This window comes from Carcharodon carcharias, chromosome 7, assembly GCF_017639515.1.
Source record: "Carcharodon carcharias isolate sCarCar2 chromosome 7, sCarCar2.pri, whole genome shotgun sequence".
NCBI classification, from domain to species: domain Eukaryota; kingdom Metazoa; phylum Chordata; class Chondrichthyes; order Lamniformes; family Lamnidae; genus Carcharodon; species Carcharodon carcharias.
Genome location: NC_054473.1, coordinates 138,510,504 through 138,525,699, shown reverse-complemented (window position 1 = coordinate 138,525,699; position 15,196 = coordinate 138,510,504). Strand labels below are relative to the sequence as shown.

General features: G+C 39.7%; 1 protein-coding gene across 4 annotated transcripts in view; it reads left to right on the top strand.

Moving 5' to 3' along the window:
* Positions 1-15,196, top strand: part of rbl2 (retinoblastoma-like 2 (p130)) — a 304,767-nt gene that overhangs the window by 259,252 nt on the left and 30,319 nt on the right. For all 4 annotated transcript variants that reach the window (XM_041191571.1, XM_041191568.1, XM_041191572.1 and 1 more), the window contains 9 exons: positions 264-376; positions 1,741-1,844; positions 3,960-4,097; positions 6,466-6,630; positions 8,672-8,783; positions 9,169-9,444; positions 10,008-10,267; positions 11,124-11,300; positions 12,601-12,672. In XM_041191571.1, coding sequence (XP_041047505.1) covers positions 264-376; positions 1,741-1,844; positions 3,960-4,097; positions 6,466-6,630; positions 8,672-8,783; positions 9,169-9,444; positions 10,008-10,267; positions 11,124-11,300; positions 12,601-12,672 — 1,417 coding nt within the window. The remainder of the gene's footprint in view (positions 1-263; positions 377-1,740; positions 1,845-3,959; positions 4,098-6,465; positions 6,631-8,671; positions 8,784-9,168; positions 9,445-10,007; positions 10,268-11,123; positions 11,301-12,600; positions 12,673-15,196) is intronic.

Genomic DNA, 15,196 nt, shown 5'->3' with positions numbered 1-15,196 from the left:
GTTATCGCGTTCTTTACTTGTGCGTTTGTAATTATAAGACACTGTGGGGTGATTTTTTTTTTCAAGTGAAACAATTTTCTTCACAATTAACAGCTTGCTAACAAAGCTGCAGATTTCCTCCAGTTTTGTTCAGAGGTAATTAATGGTACAGAAAAATGGCTTTCCTCCATTTTCTTTTGCTGAAACAGGAATCCAACTCTGAAGGAATCAATTTCAATTCACAATTGTTCAGATGCATGACAATGTGTTTATCTTTTTGTCAGGTCATGCTCCAGAGATCCCACACAGTCTGTCCTTAACAGAGTCAAAGAGATGGGTGAAATATTTTGTCACCATTATACACAGTCCACCAAGGATCACTCTGGCTTCTCAATAGGTTAGTACAGGTGATTGCCAAACACAATTAACAGCATGTTACTGAAAAACCACTACCAAATGTAATATGAATAACAGCTGCATAATGATTGTGGGGGTCAACAATGGGATCACCAATGACTAGAAACTTAATTGGACCAGTTACATAAACTCTGTGGCTCCAAGAACTGATCAGAGGCTGAGTATTCTGTGATGAGTAACTCACCTTTTGACTCCCCATAGTCCTTCCACCATCTACAAGCCACAAGTCAGGAGTGTGATGGAATACTCTCCACTGGCCTGGATGAGTGCAGTTCCGGTGACACTCAAGAAGCTCAACACCATCCAGGAAAAAGCAGCCTGCTTGATTGGCAACCCATTCACCACCTTAAACATTCACTCCCTCCACCACCGATGCACAGTGGCAGCTGTATATACCATATGCAAGATGCATGGCAGCAACTTGCCAAGGCTTCTTCAACAGCAAGGACCTCTACCACCTAGAAGAACAAGGGCAGTAAGCCTAGGGATCGCCTAGACAGCAACATCCTCTTCCCATGAATGAATACATTTTTTAAAACTGTAAATAGGAACACCACCTGCAAGTCACACGCCATCCTGACTTGAAATTGTATCACTTTTCATTCATTGTTGCTGGGTCAAAATCCTGGAACTCCCTCTCTAACTGCACCACATGGACTACAGAGGATGAAGAAGGCTGCTCGCTGGATACTGGGCAGCAAAAGCTGGCCCTTCCAAGGATGCCCACATCCCATGAATGATGAAAAAAAAGATCCATTTTCATTTATTGTATTGCTAATACATTATTCCATAGAAAAATAAACATTAGATTTATATTTGAGAAAATAATACTGGGGACATGATTGGAACAGATTTTTGTCAGAACCTCTTAACAAATGCCATTAGTTACAGGGTAAGAAATCGTGGCTGGAGCTTCGGTTATTGGGTTTTGTTGTCCATTTCTTCTATAAAGACCTTGAAGTCAGGTTGTCTGTAGCCCATGTCAATCATGTCAATTCCATTCCCTCTTAATTTAGTTCCCTTTTCCTGCAAATTCTAATCGACCTTTGCTATTCTTAGCCCACCTTCAATATGTCCCTCCAAATGTCACTTTGATTCGCCCAGATGCATTCCTGACTGCTTCCAACAGCGTGAACCTGATCCTGCCTGGGTCCTCCTTTATCTTTTATCTTCAGTTGTTCCTATTTTCCTGTGACTAAGAATGAAGCAGTTTTTATTATATCGAGTTAAGGAGGGACTATCCTAACTTGTGTTGGAGTAAATTATTCCTTTGGAAGGAAGTGATATATAGTGGTTTGTTGTAGAAAATGGGCCTGCTAATATTCTTGGTCTCTAATTGCACAGACAATACTACTAAGCGCCTTCGACTTGCAGAGGTCCTTTACTACAAAGTCCTGGAAACAGTCATTGAGCAAGAGAAGAGGAGATTAGGAGAGATAGATCTGACTGTAAGTACAATTAAAATATTTTAAAAACAGATAAAACTTAAACGTTACTGCTTGCATAAGCTTTCTTACACTGACATCACAAGAGAGCCAACTTTAGGTTGGGCCGTTACGTAAATTTTGGGTAGCTTTCACACAAAGTTGCCACCGTGTGTCAAAGGTGAAACTTTTCTATCTATATTTTAAGTGTGTACTAGCTTTCGTCACTCAGCGTTTCTTTTAATATGACACATGAATCCTTAACTGTGCTGGTGTCTGGTTTCATAATACCCTTAGTTCATTATGAGGTATTTTCTTTGAAATGTTGTGGCTAAGAAGCAATAAGTTTCTTAGGCACCCTTCCTTGTTTGATACCATCGCTACCCCGCTCCAGTGTGGTTGTTAGCATTACTGACAGAGATCTGCTAGAATTAGGAGGAACCTCAAGTTGAAGATACAACATAAAGTTGATTTCATTACTGTATAAATTTTGGAAACTGTCACACCTTCCTTGGGTTAAAAATAGCCTTGGTGAAATGGCAAAGCTTCCAATAAATACCCCGTTGTGTAGGTTTTGAATTATATTCACATCACGTAGACAAATGTGGATTAATTAAAAAGTGCCAGCTTGGAATTGTTAAAGGCAAATTGTGTTTATCAAACTTGATTGAGTTTCTTATTGAGGTAACAGAGATGGTTGATGAGGGTAATGCAGTTGATGTAGTATGTATGAACTTCCAAACTCTCAAGCCATAAAATAGAGTTGCCAGCAAAGTTGAAGCCTGTAGAATAAAGGGCAAAATGGTCGGATGGATACAAAGTAGGCTGAGTGACAGGAAACAGAAAGTATTGGTGGATGATTGTTTTTCCAACTGGACGAAGGTATACAGTGGGGTTCTCCAAGAGTCGATGTTAGGACCAATGCTTTTCTTGATCTATATTAATAACCTAGACTTTGGTATATAGGGCACACTTCCAAAATTTGCAAATGATAACAAATTTGGAAGTATTGTGAATTGTGAGGAGGCCAGACTTCAAGAAGACACAGACAGGCTGGTGGAGTGGACGGACATATGACAGATTAAACTTCATGCAGAGAAGTGTGAAGTATTACATTTTGGTAAGAAGAATGAGGAGAGGCAATATAAAATAAAGGATATAGTTTTAAACAGGGTGCAGGAACATAGAAGCCTAGGGGCATATCCACACAAATTATTGGAAGGTGGCAGGGCAGGTTGAGAAATTGGTTAATAAAGCATTCAGAATCCTGGGCTTTATCAATAGAGGCATAGAATACAAATGCAAGGAAGTTATGATGAGTCTTTATAATCTGGTTCGGCCTTAGCTGGAATATTATGTCAAATCCTGGGCACCTAGCTTTAAGAATGATATGAAGGCTTTAGAGAGAGTGCAGAAAATATAGTGGCTCCAGGGATGAGGGACTTCAGTTATGTGAATAGATTGGAGAAGCTGGGGTTTTTATCCCTAGAGGAGAGAAGGTTGAGGGGAAATTCGATAGAGGTGTTCAAAATCGTGAGGAGTCTAGATAGAGTAGATGGAGAGAAACTGCTCCTATTATCGGAATGGTTGAGAACCAGAAGACCGGGATTTAAGATAAAAGAACCAAAAGCAACATGAGGAAAAATGTTTTTTGCAGCAAGTAGTTAGGATCTGAAATGTGCTATCTGAGTGTACATGCAATCAGGGCTTTCAACAGGGAATTGGATAAATACCTGATGGGAAATAAATGCAGGACTACACGGAAAGAATGGGACAGTGGGACTAGCTGAGCCAACATGGACATAATGGGCTGAATGGCATCTTGTTGTGCTGTAACCATTCTCTCATTCTTTTTACTTATAATATTAAGTGGGTTTTTTGTATTCCTTTTTGCCACAACTGATTTTGTTTCTATGTTCGTTTCATGGAAATAATGTCACAATTATGAACGAATGGCCATGGGAAATAAAAAGCATAAGCATGAGCTCTCATGATGGCCACTTGGAGCTGTTTATGACATACAGACCAACAGGTTCCTAAGATATTGCATAAGTACAATAAAGAATCAACCAAATGAGCGTCTGATGTTCATAGTTTACGTTTATCAAAATATGGCAAATGTCTCTGCCCTTCATACAGGGGATATTGGAACAAGATATATTTCATCGATCTCTTCTGGCTTGCTGCCTTGAGATAGTTATCTTTTCCTATAAACCTCCAGGAGACTATTCATGGATCATTGAGATATATGACCTTCCACCCTATCATTTTTATAAGGTAAGCAATGCATAGTGTTGACCTTCTATTAACCCTTTTAAATTAATACTCCAGACTGAGGCCTAATAGAGCAATGTTATTCTTGAGTAATTGCTTGAAGAAATACTCTTTCTTTATTTTGCTAGTAATTATTATGTATTATTATTGAAATTATGGCCTGTTCTTGTTTCACAATTGGGGTCATCATTTTCTTTATGTGTTTCTACATTTTTGGCCCTATTTTCCTTCCCTGCAGTAAGGTAAATCTGGTGGTGGACTTTTAAAATTGGTCCCTTTTCACCTCAGCTGAGTCCATCCGTAATTTTTGTTCAGCTCACTTAAATGCCTTGTGTGAGCAACAGGCAGGGCTATTGCCTGGAAAATGATCTTTACATCAAACTGGGGAGGAGAAGTTGTATAACTCTTGCAGCTCTTAAAGTCAGCACAGGTTCCTGACAGTAATTTGGCATGCTCACTGCAACAAGAAAAGGCAGTTCAATAAACTCCAATCCAGAGTGCAGCCTTGCTATAACTTTATAAGAGAAAACAAAACATTCCAGAGGGTTTACTAGGCTATTGGCTGCCTTTTCATCAATCATCAATCTACAGAGCAACCAGGAACTTGACCTTCCCATTTTTCCTGGGAGACTTCGGGGAAGGCACCTTACCAGGTGTAAATCATCACCAATGCAACATCACCACCTGGAAATTCCCCTCAAGTCATTCACCATCCTGACTTGGAAATATATCGCCTTTCCTTCACTGTTGCTGGTTCAAAATCCTGGAACTCCCTTCCTAACAGCACTCTGGGTGTACCTACACCACATGGACTGCAGTGGTTCAAGAAGACAGCTCACTACCACCTTCTCAAGGGCAACTAGGGATGGGCAATAAATGCTGGCCTAGCCAGCAAAGCCCACATCCCGTGAATGAATAAAAAAAATGTGAAAGATCTTAATAACATCAATCTCATTTTAGTTACATAGGGCTGATTTTAAGGGCCACCCACATGCAGGAAAACAGACAGGTAGACCCTTAAATAAGGGCCGAGCAGTCGGCAGCATACCCGCGACTGGTCTACCTGCACCACTCCCTCCACGACTTTACGAGCATTGAGACCCGTAAATGGACAATTAATGCCCAGTTAAGGGACTCATCCTGCCACCTGGGTGGCATGAGAGGCCTGTGCCTGAGATGTAACCCAGGAGGTTTAACCCTACCGGCTGTGGGTCAGTGAAAGGGTGGGGTTGCCTTCTATCCAGCCTCCTGTGTCAATCAGAAGCTCCTCTCCCACAGTTTTGCCTCGCCACATCTACCCTCATCCCCTGCCCTGTCCAACATGCCCCTACCCCACCATGCTCACTGGGATATGTCAGCCTGGCATCAGCGAGATCTCGAACTTACCTGAATGTCCAGGTCCATCACTGAACCCCACGTCCTTGGCCACTGCTCCTGCTCATGGTGCTGATGTGCAGACCTACCGGCCTCCGATTGACCAGCAGCTCTATAAGGCGGAAAAGCCTCCTGGAGATTGGGATGGAAGTCCCGCCTCATGCTAATTAAAGGGCCGTCGCCCAAAAAAGTAAAAAAAGCAAAGCAGGGCGAGCCACCGAATTGAAGGAAGGGCTGCTCCCAAAATTTGCATTAGGATGCAGGGAGCCTACCCTCAGCATAAAGTCCAGCTCTTAGAGTTTAAATGATCTGTGTGAGGAACTGGGCACAAAGTGCATAAGGGCCCAAGGATCCTACTGCCTCTGTCTAAAGCATCAGGAGCTGGTGCACACAGTACTAGGCACAAAATGAGCCCATATGTCTTAGAAAAACCTTGCTTTGACTTATTGGAGCAGAAGGAGTTGCTGGAGCCAAGGATATACAAAAATCTATCATAATATAGTGGCTCAACCTCAAAAACATTGAGAATTCAGTGATCTTGCTGCAGATGTTGGCCACTCCCAAGTGAAGTGAGTGTGGGCTTATTTCCACTTATAGACAGAAACTTTGACAAAAAAAAATTTAATTGAATCCAGGACTATACTTTTCAAACAGATTCTTCAGGAGAGATCTATTGTTTCCTCACTGGTTTGTGAGTCTATTTGACAGGCTGTTTTCCGATCTAGAAGTGTCTTGCATTGACGTGTTTATCTAAATCAATCCAAATGCTGATCCGTAACATAAACCTGTTTGGTGTAATGCATAATGTTGCACACCATGTTAAATTATTCCTGGTTATAGGAAACCACCATCTGAAATTATTCTACCATAGGGGAAAAGTGCTTTGTAATAAATTCAGATATATTGATATGATGGCAGCAACAGGAAATTCTTTGATGTGCTTTTATGCGCAGTATATTTTATATAATATTTCTAAAGTTGATTGCCTATCTTGTAGGTGATAGAGGTACTTATAAGGGCAGAGGATGGTCTCTTCAGAGAGGTAGTAAAACATCTAAATCATATTGAGGAAACAATTCTGGAAAATATGGCGTGGAGACAAGAATCACCCCTTTGGGATGGAATTAAAGATGCAGAAAACAAGGTTCCAACATGTGAGGAGGTGAGTATCCATCTTCAATTTATTGTTCACTCTTGTAGCTTGCATTCATCTAATCACATACTATTGTCATCATTCTGATTTGTGGAGGAAATAAATTTCCTTAATTGGGCAACACATTGACTAGGCCTGTTTTCATTATGTGTCAAATGCTGCAGTGACTATTTTACAAACCTTTTTTTCATTCTTTCATGGGATGTCAGCCTCGCTGGAAAAGCCAAAATTTGTTGTCCATCCCTACTTGTCCTTGAAGAGGTGGTGGTGAGCTGCTTTCTTGAACCACTACAGTTCATGTGGTGTAGGCGTACCTACAGTTCATGTGGTGTAGACGTACCCACAGTGCTGTTAGGGAGGGAGTTCCAGGTTTTTGACCCAACGACAGTCAGTGCAGTGATATACTTCCAAGTCAGGATAATGTGTGACTTGAAGGGGAACTTACAAGTGGTGGAGTTCGGACGCATCTGCCACCCTTGTTCTTCTAGGTGGTAGAGGTCACACATTTAGAAGGTTCTGTCGAAGGAGATTTGGAGAGTTGTTGCAATGCATCTCATAGATGGTATACACTGTCGCTATTGTGCATGCTGAAAGGAGTGAATATTTAAAGTGGTCGATGGGGAGTCAATCATGCGGGCTACATTGTCCTAGATGGTGTTAAGCATCTTGTATGTTGTTGGAGCTGTACTCATCGAGGAAGTGGAAAATATTCCATCGCACTGCTGGTTTGTGTTTTACAGATGGTAGGCAGGTTTTGCAGAGTCAGCAGGTTAATCAGGTTTAACCTTCCAGGTTTCAACACTGTTCTACTATACTCCACTGAAAATAAGCATAATGACCAGTGGGAGGAGAGGAGGGAAAAGTACAGGAGAATACAATTATTTACATAAATAATGCCTGGTATCTAACAAAGAATCCTGCACTTGTGTTAATGGTATGTTAATTGTATTATTGAGGTTACAGATATACTTAATTGATTGAATATCTTGAACACAAATAAAGAGAAGCTTCTGGGACACTGAGTGTTGGTTAGGGAGGAGGCAGACATATGTAATGTTACATTCTGTAAATAAATCTAGTATTAAGTAAAAAAGATTAGCGTCTTGTTTCCTTCTTCACCATCTGGCTTTGGAAGGAGTTAACATATTGGACTTAGCTCTGTACCCCTATGCTGTGTAGGCAACATTATTTTCCAAAATTTTCCCTAACCGCTGAATGAGCAGGACAAATTAAAAATAATCAGAAATAGAGGGTAAAATTTTTCATCCAAACCTACCTTTCCAACCTGACCCAGAGCATAATACTTGGCAGCAAATAGCATGAATAAGGTGGTTTCATCCAAAGAAATTGCTGTGCAACACTTACTGCCCCATTCCTATACTGTATGTGTTGTACTCATTGGTACTAGACTTTGTACTGCCTAACCAGCAGTAATTAAAAGAACTGCTGCAAGCCACTCAGAAAATGCAGCTAGCAGTGCTGGGCTGTTTATTTTTGTGGAATATTTACACAATTTTTCCAGGATTTTGGCAGATCTTCTATTAAGGTTATGGTAGCAGGAAGAAGCATTGTGGAAATTCACCCCTCCACCACCTCAGTCTGAAAATACTCCATTCTTTGGATACATTCAAAGAGCTGGCAAAGATTTTACTGGACTTTAAGGCGATATGATTGAGGCTTTTAAAACGATACAGAAATTATATTCCACTAGATTCCATTATAGATGATTAGACTGAAGTGTAGAAATTTATCTTTCCTTTATCATTATATGGATGTTTAGCATTTCTGCTTGTCATTCTAACTGTTGGATTAATAACCTTTGTCAAAATGGTGGAGGAATATCATAGGTACCTATAAACAGTAAATCATAGCTTTATATCATAGTTTAACAGACAAAGGGGATGAATTACAACACGTTATATTTTCTTCACAAAATATTTAACACTTAATCTCATTAACAGAGAACAATTAGAAGTAACCAGGGCAAAGTATGAAATGGTGAAATATTGCAACAAACAGAATTGATTTTAGAATTTGTACATTCCTTCAGGTAATGCCACCACATTACTTTGAAAATCTGGAGAACACTGGAAACAGTGAGATGTCCTCTCCCATTACTCATACACGACTAAAGGAGGTTCGCACTGAGAGTGGCAGGAAAGGTATGTGACTCGATTTAAAATGAATTTACACCCTATACCTTAGCTGTCCTGGTGCAGAGCTTCCTGCCCAGAAAGCACATATCAGGAATTCATGTGTCGTTACCGCCATCCCTTGATTCCCCATCCATTTAATTTAGTAGCATCATTTGCTGCACTTGCATGCATGCTGAGCATGGAAGACTAAAATTTATGACTGTTTGTTTCCCTTATGCCGCTCTTCTTCATGTTGACTCAGTGGGAGATCATACAGTTGCATTTATGAAAATACTAACAAGAACATCCTTTCTCAGGAAATGTTTCTCCTTATAGAACCACTAAATTTCAGTCAGAATTTTTTTTTGTTTTAACAATTATTACTCAAGTGCATCCCTGCTGCTCTTTCTAGATGCCATTGCATCACCTACCACACTGCATGATCGATACAGCTCTCCGACAGCAAGTAATGCAAGAAGGAGGCTGTTTGTGGATAGCGACAACAATCCAGACTCTTCAAGCAACTCCCTCAGAATTTCCCAGCAACAAACAGTTAACACTGTACCAGTCCAGAATGTGACCACTGAGACTGTTTCTATTGCACATGTCCCTGGACAGACCTTAGTCACCATGGCAACTGCGACAGTTACAGCTACCAATGGGCAAACTGTTACTATACCAGTTCAAGGCAAGTGATTTATACAGAAAATTGTAGTGTTTACTTCATGCTTAGCCCGCTATTATTATGGGTATTTAAACTTGAGTACGGGACTGCAGTTAATTTAACAAGTCAATCCTGCAAGATATTTTCAAATATGAATTTTCTACCTGCAATACTATAAACTAGAGACAAAATGAGTTTTCAGGGGACTAATAAGTGTTTAATGTTTGTAAGACCAGCAAATGTGATTATTAGCTTAGAAAATCCAACTAGGAACCTTATTTAGAATATTTGGAATTTTCTTATTTCCTTGTGTAAGTTTTGCTAACTTTCAATTAGAGTATTTCTGTTGCAGGAAAAGGGGTTTATTTGGATTTAAAATTGGAAATTTAGGGCTAACCAAAAGCACATCATCTTTTATGCACTTTTGACTGTTTAGGTAAACCTCATTCTCAAATATCTAAGATCAGTTCTTAGGACATTTTGATTATTTGAACTATTCTCGTCAGGTGATATTAAAAGGTATTTTTATCCATGCTTTGCTTTCCCTTTGGTAAACTGCTAATTTTGGTTTTTAAAAATATTCTCAGGTATTGCAAATGAAAATGGAGGAATTACTTTCATCCCAGTCCAGCTCAGTGTCACTGGACAGGCCCAGTCTGTGGCAAATACCATTCAACCCCTTACTGCCCAGACCCTTGCCAGTAGTCACCAGTTAGCTGGCACTGCGGTGCAGATTGCTGGACAGGTGCCAATTCAACAATCCCCAGGACAAAGACAAAGCCAACACCAAGTGGCCACGAGCAGCAGACCCAAAAAGACAGGCTCAGTAGCTCTGTTCTTTAGAAAGGTATGTTTCTTTGTGGGCATGAGAGTGAAGATTTATTATGGCAAGGTACTCCAGCACTAGGACAAGAAATTCTTTTAATACCCAATATCTTCAGATACTCAATGTGTATTGAGTATCTTGGATTGCTAAAAGGTGGCAGAGATTAGATTTTGATTGAGTCAAACATTAGCTTTCAAACTGAGGTCCCGGAAATCTAATGGGATTACCGGGGCAATATTCTCTTTGTTATTTATAGTTAAGCTATAAATGCAAATTCATATAATACATTTATGATTATGGTGCAAATAACAAACAAACATGTCCCTCCTGTTTTCAGTTGAATAGGGCAATAGTAGTGTTGGTTTAAAAAGCCAAATTCACACAGTGAAGTCAATATTGTATGTTGGGCACTTCTTCAAACTGAAGGACAATGATTTATCTGAGAGGCTGGAAATAACAGTCAGGATTTGTATTGATTTTCCAACAGGAAATACTTTCTCCCTGTAATTTTCCATCTGCTACTTAGATAAATAATATTGGTAACAAATAAAATGGTGAATTAAGCCTATTTGCTGAATTAAACTTGGAGAACAGCTTACGAACTATTTATCATACTTCCCCTGTTTTCCGATGGTATGTTTCCTTGGGGTTGGGTGGCTCTGGATCAGTTTTTGGGCTCTCTAAAAGTTGCAGCTCCCATTGAAATGAATAGAATTGCTCTGGGTTGCAGATGGCTGCACTTCATTACTCACCAATGTAGCTGAGAGGGGAGGAGACTGGATATGGTGGGATGTCATGGGGCAGGAAGTTTGAAATTATTTTTTTAAACAAAAATGGTCCCAGATGATTGTCTCTGTTTGTGCTGTTGTTAAACTAGGTTTATCATTTGGCAAGTGTTCGTCTGCGGGATCTCTGTGCAAAACTGGACATTACTGATGACTTAAGGAGGAAAATCTGGACATGTTTTGAACATTCTTTGGTCAACTGCACTGATCTTATGGTTGATAGACACTTGGATCAGTTGCTGATGTGTGCTGTTTACATAATGTCCAAGGTAAAATTTACATTGAGTGTGGCACAGTGGAAAGTTAGAATAAATGGCATGCATGAACATTTATATATTCAGCGTCCTTTTATTAATTTTCAAATTTTCCTTTTAAAATGTCATTTTAAATATCTACATATGTCCTCAGTAAAGGCTGTAAGTATTTCTGAAGAACATTATATCACACTCTTTAGTAGTTGCACTTCTGATGTATTGGGTTGTGAATTATGAATAATTAATTAATTCAAAGTTAGTTGTGTGTACTATTTTTTAAATTATGAACTGAGTTTTTGATAGCAACTTGAAGCCTGCTTCAACAGATCTGTTGCCCCTCCCTCTAACTCATGAGCTGGTGTTCCTGTGACTTACATGTCAACACCAACCTTGTAGACTGTTAACATGTAAGTTCTTATCACTTAGATTATCATTAAAAACAAAATGGTGTCACAAAATATGAGAAGTTCAAAGTCCAAGCTTCAAGTCTGTCTTCCTGCCAATGTTTGTGAATTTATTAATTCTTGGTGACAAAAATGCATTTTAGTATATTTTCAGCAAAAAAATAATCTAGCTGCAGTCAGCAACAGATTGTGTTCGTTTAGGATCAAGGTTGTTAGTGAAGCACACTTGACCTCCCCTTTCTCGCGGCATCATGTATCGGAGTAGAACTTCCTTTGGGAAGTAATTGGGAACTCGCACCCGGATTTTGGGTGCCCATTTTGCTGATATCTGTTTACATTTTGCTAATCTCATTAACAAAAGGTGGAATATAAAAATGGCGGTAAAAAAGCAGAAATCATTGTAAACGACTGTGGACTAAGGAAAATACCAAACTTGCACCATGTATTCCTCTTCAATTATGAAAGTTAGAGGTTCTAACTATCTAACTATCATTCATGCACATTAAGCAGAGACAAATACACTTTGGGCATATATCAAAAAGCACCCTAAAGTGTCAGAGAATTTTGGTCGTCAGCTATGCGTTTAACTACAGTGCAGCCAAATGGCCTTGATGTTTTTCGATTGTTTTATCAGAACCTTCTACCTGAATACAACTTCACCCATAATAATGGCCCTGTCCCCAAATTACTCAGCTTTATATGAGAGTTCTCTGCATCTGTGCTTGCTCTGGGGTGGCGGCAGGGCGGGGGATAGGTTTTGACTTTGTATGATAGTGTAAAAAGGGCAATAGTAAATTAGCAACCTGTTTTACATTGCTCCTGATTTTTATTTCCATTTATTTTCATGTGTTACAGAAATGGTATTGTATGCTACTCTTTGAATCAGTATCAAATAACTATTTTATTTTCAGGTAACAAAAGAAGATAGATCCTTCCAGAACATCATGCGTAGTTACAGAACCCAGCCGCAGGCCAGTAGCAATGTAAGTGTTACTACTAACATTTGGGATACCTTAGATGAGTAATTTGAGAAATGACTTGTGTTATGTATAGCACGCATGAGAAGAAAATGGTAACTTTGAGCCTATCGCTATTAGTGCTCTCCACCACTTGGGTATTCCTTGTGTTATTTCTGGGTCTGTCATATGCTAATTGAAAGAGATTGATTGTCATGCTCAGTCTACAACTCCATTACCATTGTACCATTCAACTACCACAAACTAGGTGGACCTTGGTGTTTCTTTGTCTAACAATTCTATTTATTGAGATACAAGGTTCTAGCAGTTTGCATTTGAGGACCATGGTCAATTTTTATGCAAGAAGAATTAAATTTAATAATGTTACAAACAAATCTACTTTCAGTTATTTACACTTGCATTTTATTACAGTTAAAAGTTCTTTAGCAACACTTTGAATTATTAGAGCAGAATAAACATGGAAAGTTAAAACCATGCAGATAAAAGTAGCCAAGTTACTTTGCAGCGACATTAATTATTAAATGATTGTCGGGCTTAGAAGTTATTATTTCCAGTAAATAATGTTCACACTAATAAAGGTTTGTATCAATATGAAGGTATTTTTGCAGAGTCTCATTTGTTTTGTAAATTGATTGCCACCCTCAAGATTCTGATTTCATTGTATATATCATGTGCAGGTTATTCCTAGGATTTCTCTAATATTTTCTGCCCAGTGAGAAAACATAAAGACTGGTGTGTAAGCAGAGCCATCTTTGGATTTTTGTGAAGATTTTAATGTTAAGTTGAAACTCTTTAATGATCCCAAATCCTACCGGTCTATGTTCTAAAAATATATCCTGATTATCAGATTAATGTCATTTTTAGGAACATCCAAGTGTTTTTTCTAGACTTAAACCCATCTAACTAAATGACCTGTCCAATATCCGAACACAGCTTTCAGCATAGCAGTTGAATCACTGTGTACAGTTGCTTTTTCCTCCAGTGACATCTTCAAAAAATAAAAAGCAATAAAATGATTTACCTGTTGAACATCACATTGATATCAAACTTAAACAAGCTTAAGGAACAATGAGATCGTTTAATGATTATGTGACATGAATTTGTTAAAACCATTAAATACCACAATCAAACATTGGTATTCATCTTGGAACCTCTAAACTTCTCTGGTACAGACTTATATAAAGTAAGACATTTATATTTCTTAATCAGTACAACCTTTTCTGAAATAATGCAAGTGCAGCACCCAATGTATGATAATATTAGCATTGGGCCTGTCATCTGTTTTATTTCCAATAGTTTAATATATCCACGGACTGCATTTGTCATATGCACATAGTTGTAAAGGACACCAGACTGAGGGCAAAATTTAATAAGAAGAGCATGGCCCCTGACAGTGGAACAGGAAGTGGGCACCAATTTTGCTTACGTATTAGGAGACACAGTGCACACAATCACAATGGAAATTTTAAGTGTGTGAGACAGGCACACATCCTACGTGATGGGAATTGCTGTCAGGAGCCTGTCTCCTCATCAGCTGCTGTTTCGGGGTCACACCAAGGCATAGTGATTATGAAAGCAAAATGAAAAAGTATTGAGGGCACAATGGTGGCATGGGCGCTGAGACTCTGCTGTGGTATGCACATGTCTGTAGATATCACAATATATTTTGTTCCCTTGACTATTGTGTGCATTTGTTGGGACGTACTCCTTTGGAGGGCGTATTGCACTGTCATGCCTCATTTTTGTTGTTGAATAAAGAGGTCTGAGGGACATCTCTCACCTGTGTAGGCAACAAATGTGGTGGTGTGTTAAGAGGTCAGTCTTTATTGGATGGTGTCATGAGCCACATGTCACACAGGATCCAATCCTGCACTTGGGCGGGGGCATCGAACAGCTACTGCAGCTGAGAGTTCCTTAAGATGTTTGTGTCATGGGAGCCCCCTGGGAAATGAGAACACACCTACTTAATTATTTTCTGGTGTTCACAGGCAACTTGAATGTTAAGGGAATGAAACCCCTTCCGATTTACAAATGCAGCTGGAAGTTCCCAGGGAGATCTAATGGTCATGTGTGTGCAGTCGATTACACCCTACTGAGAAGCTGATGAATTTGTTGGCCCTTCTGAATGGGGCATTTGACACCTCCCATATGCATTTTTGTGTTGCAGCCTGGGAAATGTCACACATGTGCCCTGTGGAGCCCTGAAATGAGTCACTGGTGTAGAAGTTTAGGGCCGCAGTTACCTGAGAGCGACTGGCATGGGGTTCCCTCCAAAGCCATGGGGCTGTTGGTCTTGTTGTAGGAGTATGCACAGGTCAGTAACCACCTCCTGCGAAAGCCTTGGCTACCACTAGCATTGCCTCTCAGACATCTGAATGTAGTTGGTGCGCATTCTGAACACACTGACGTGTCATGCTCTTCAGTGTTAAAGACAGCCCTGGTTGGGTTTCTTCTTACTTCCCTCCCCCTCAGCTGATGCCAACTGATGGCCTTGTGGCCTATGTTGTTGTGCAATCAAGGGTCCCCTCTA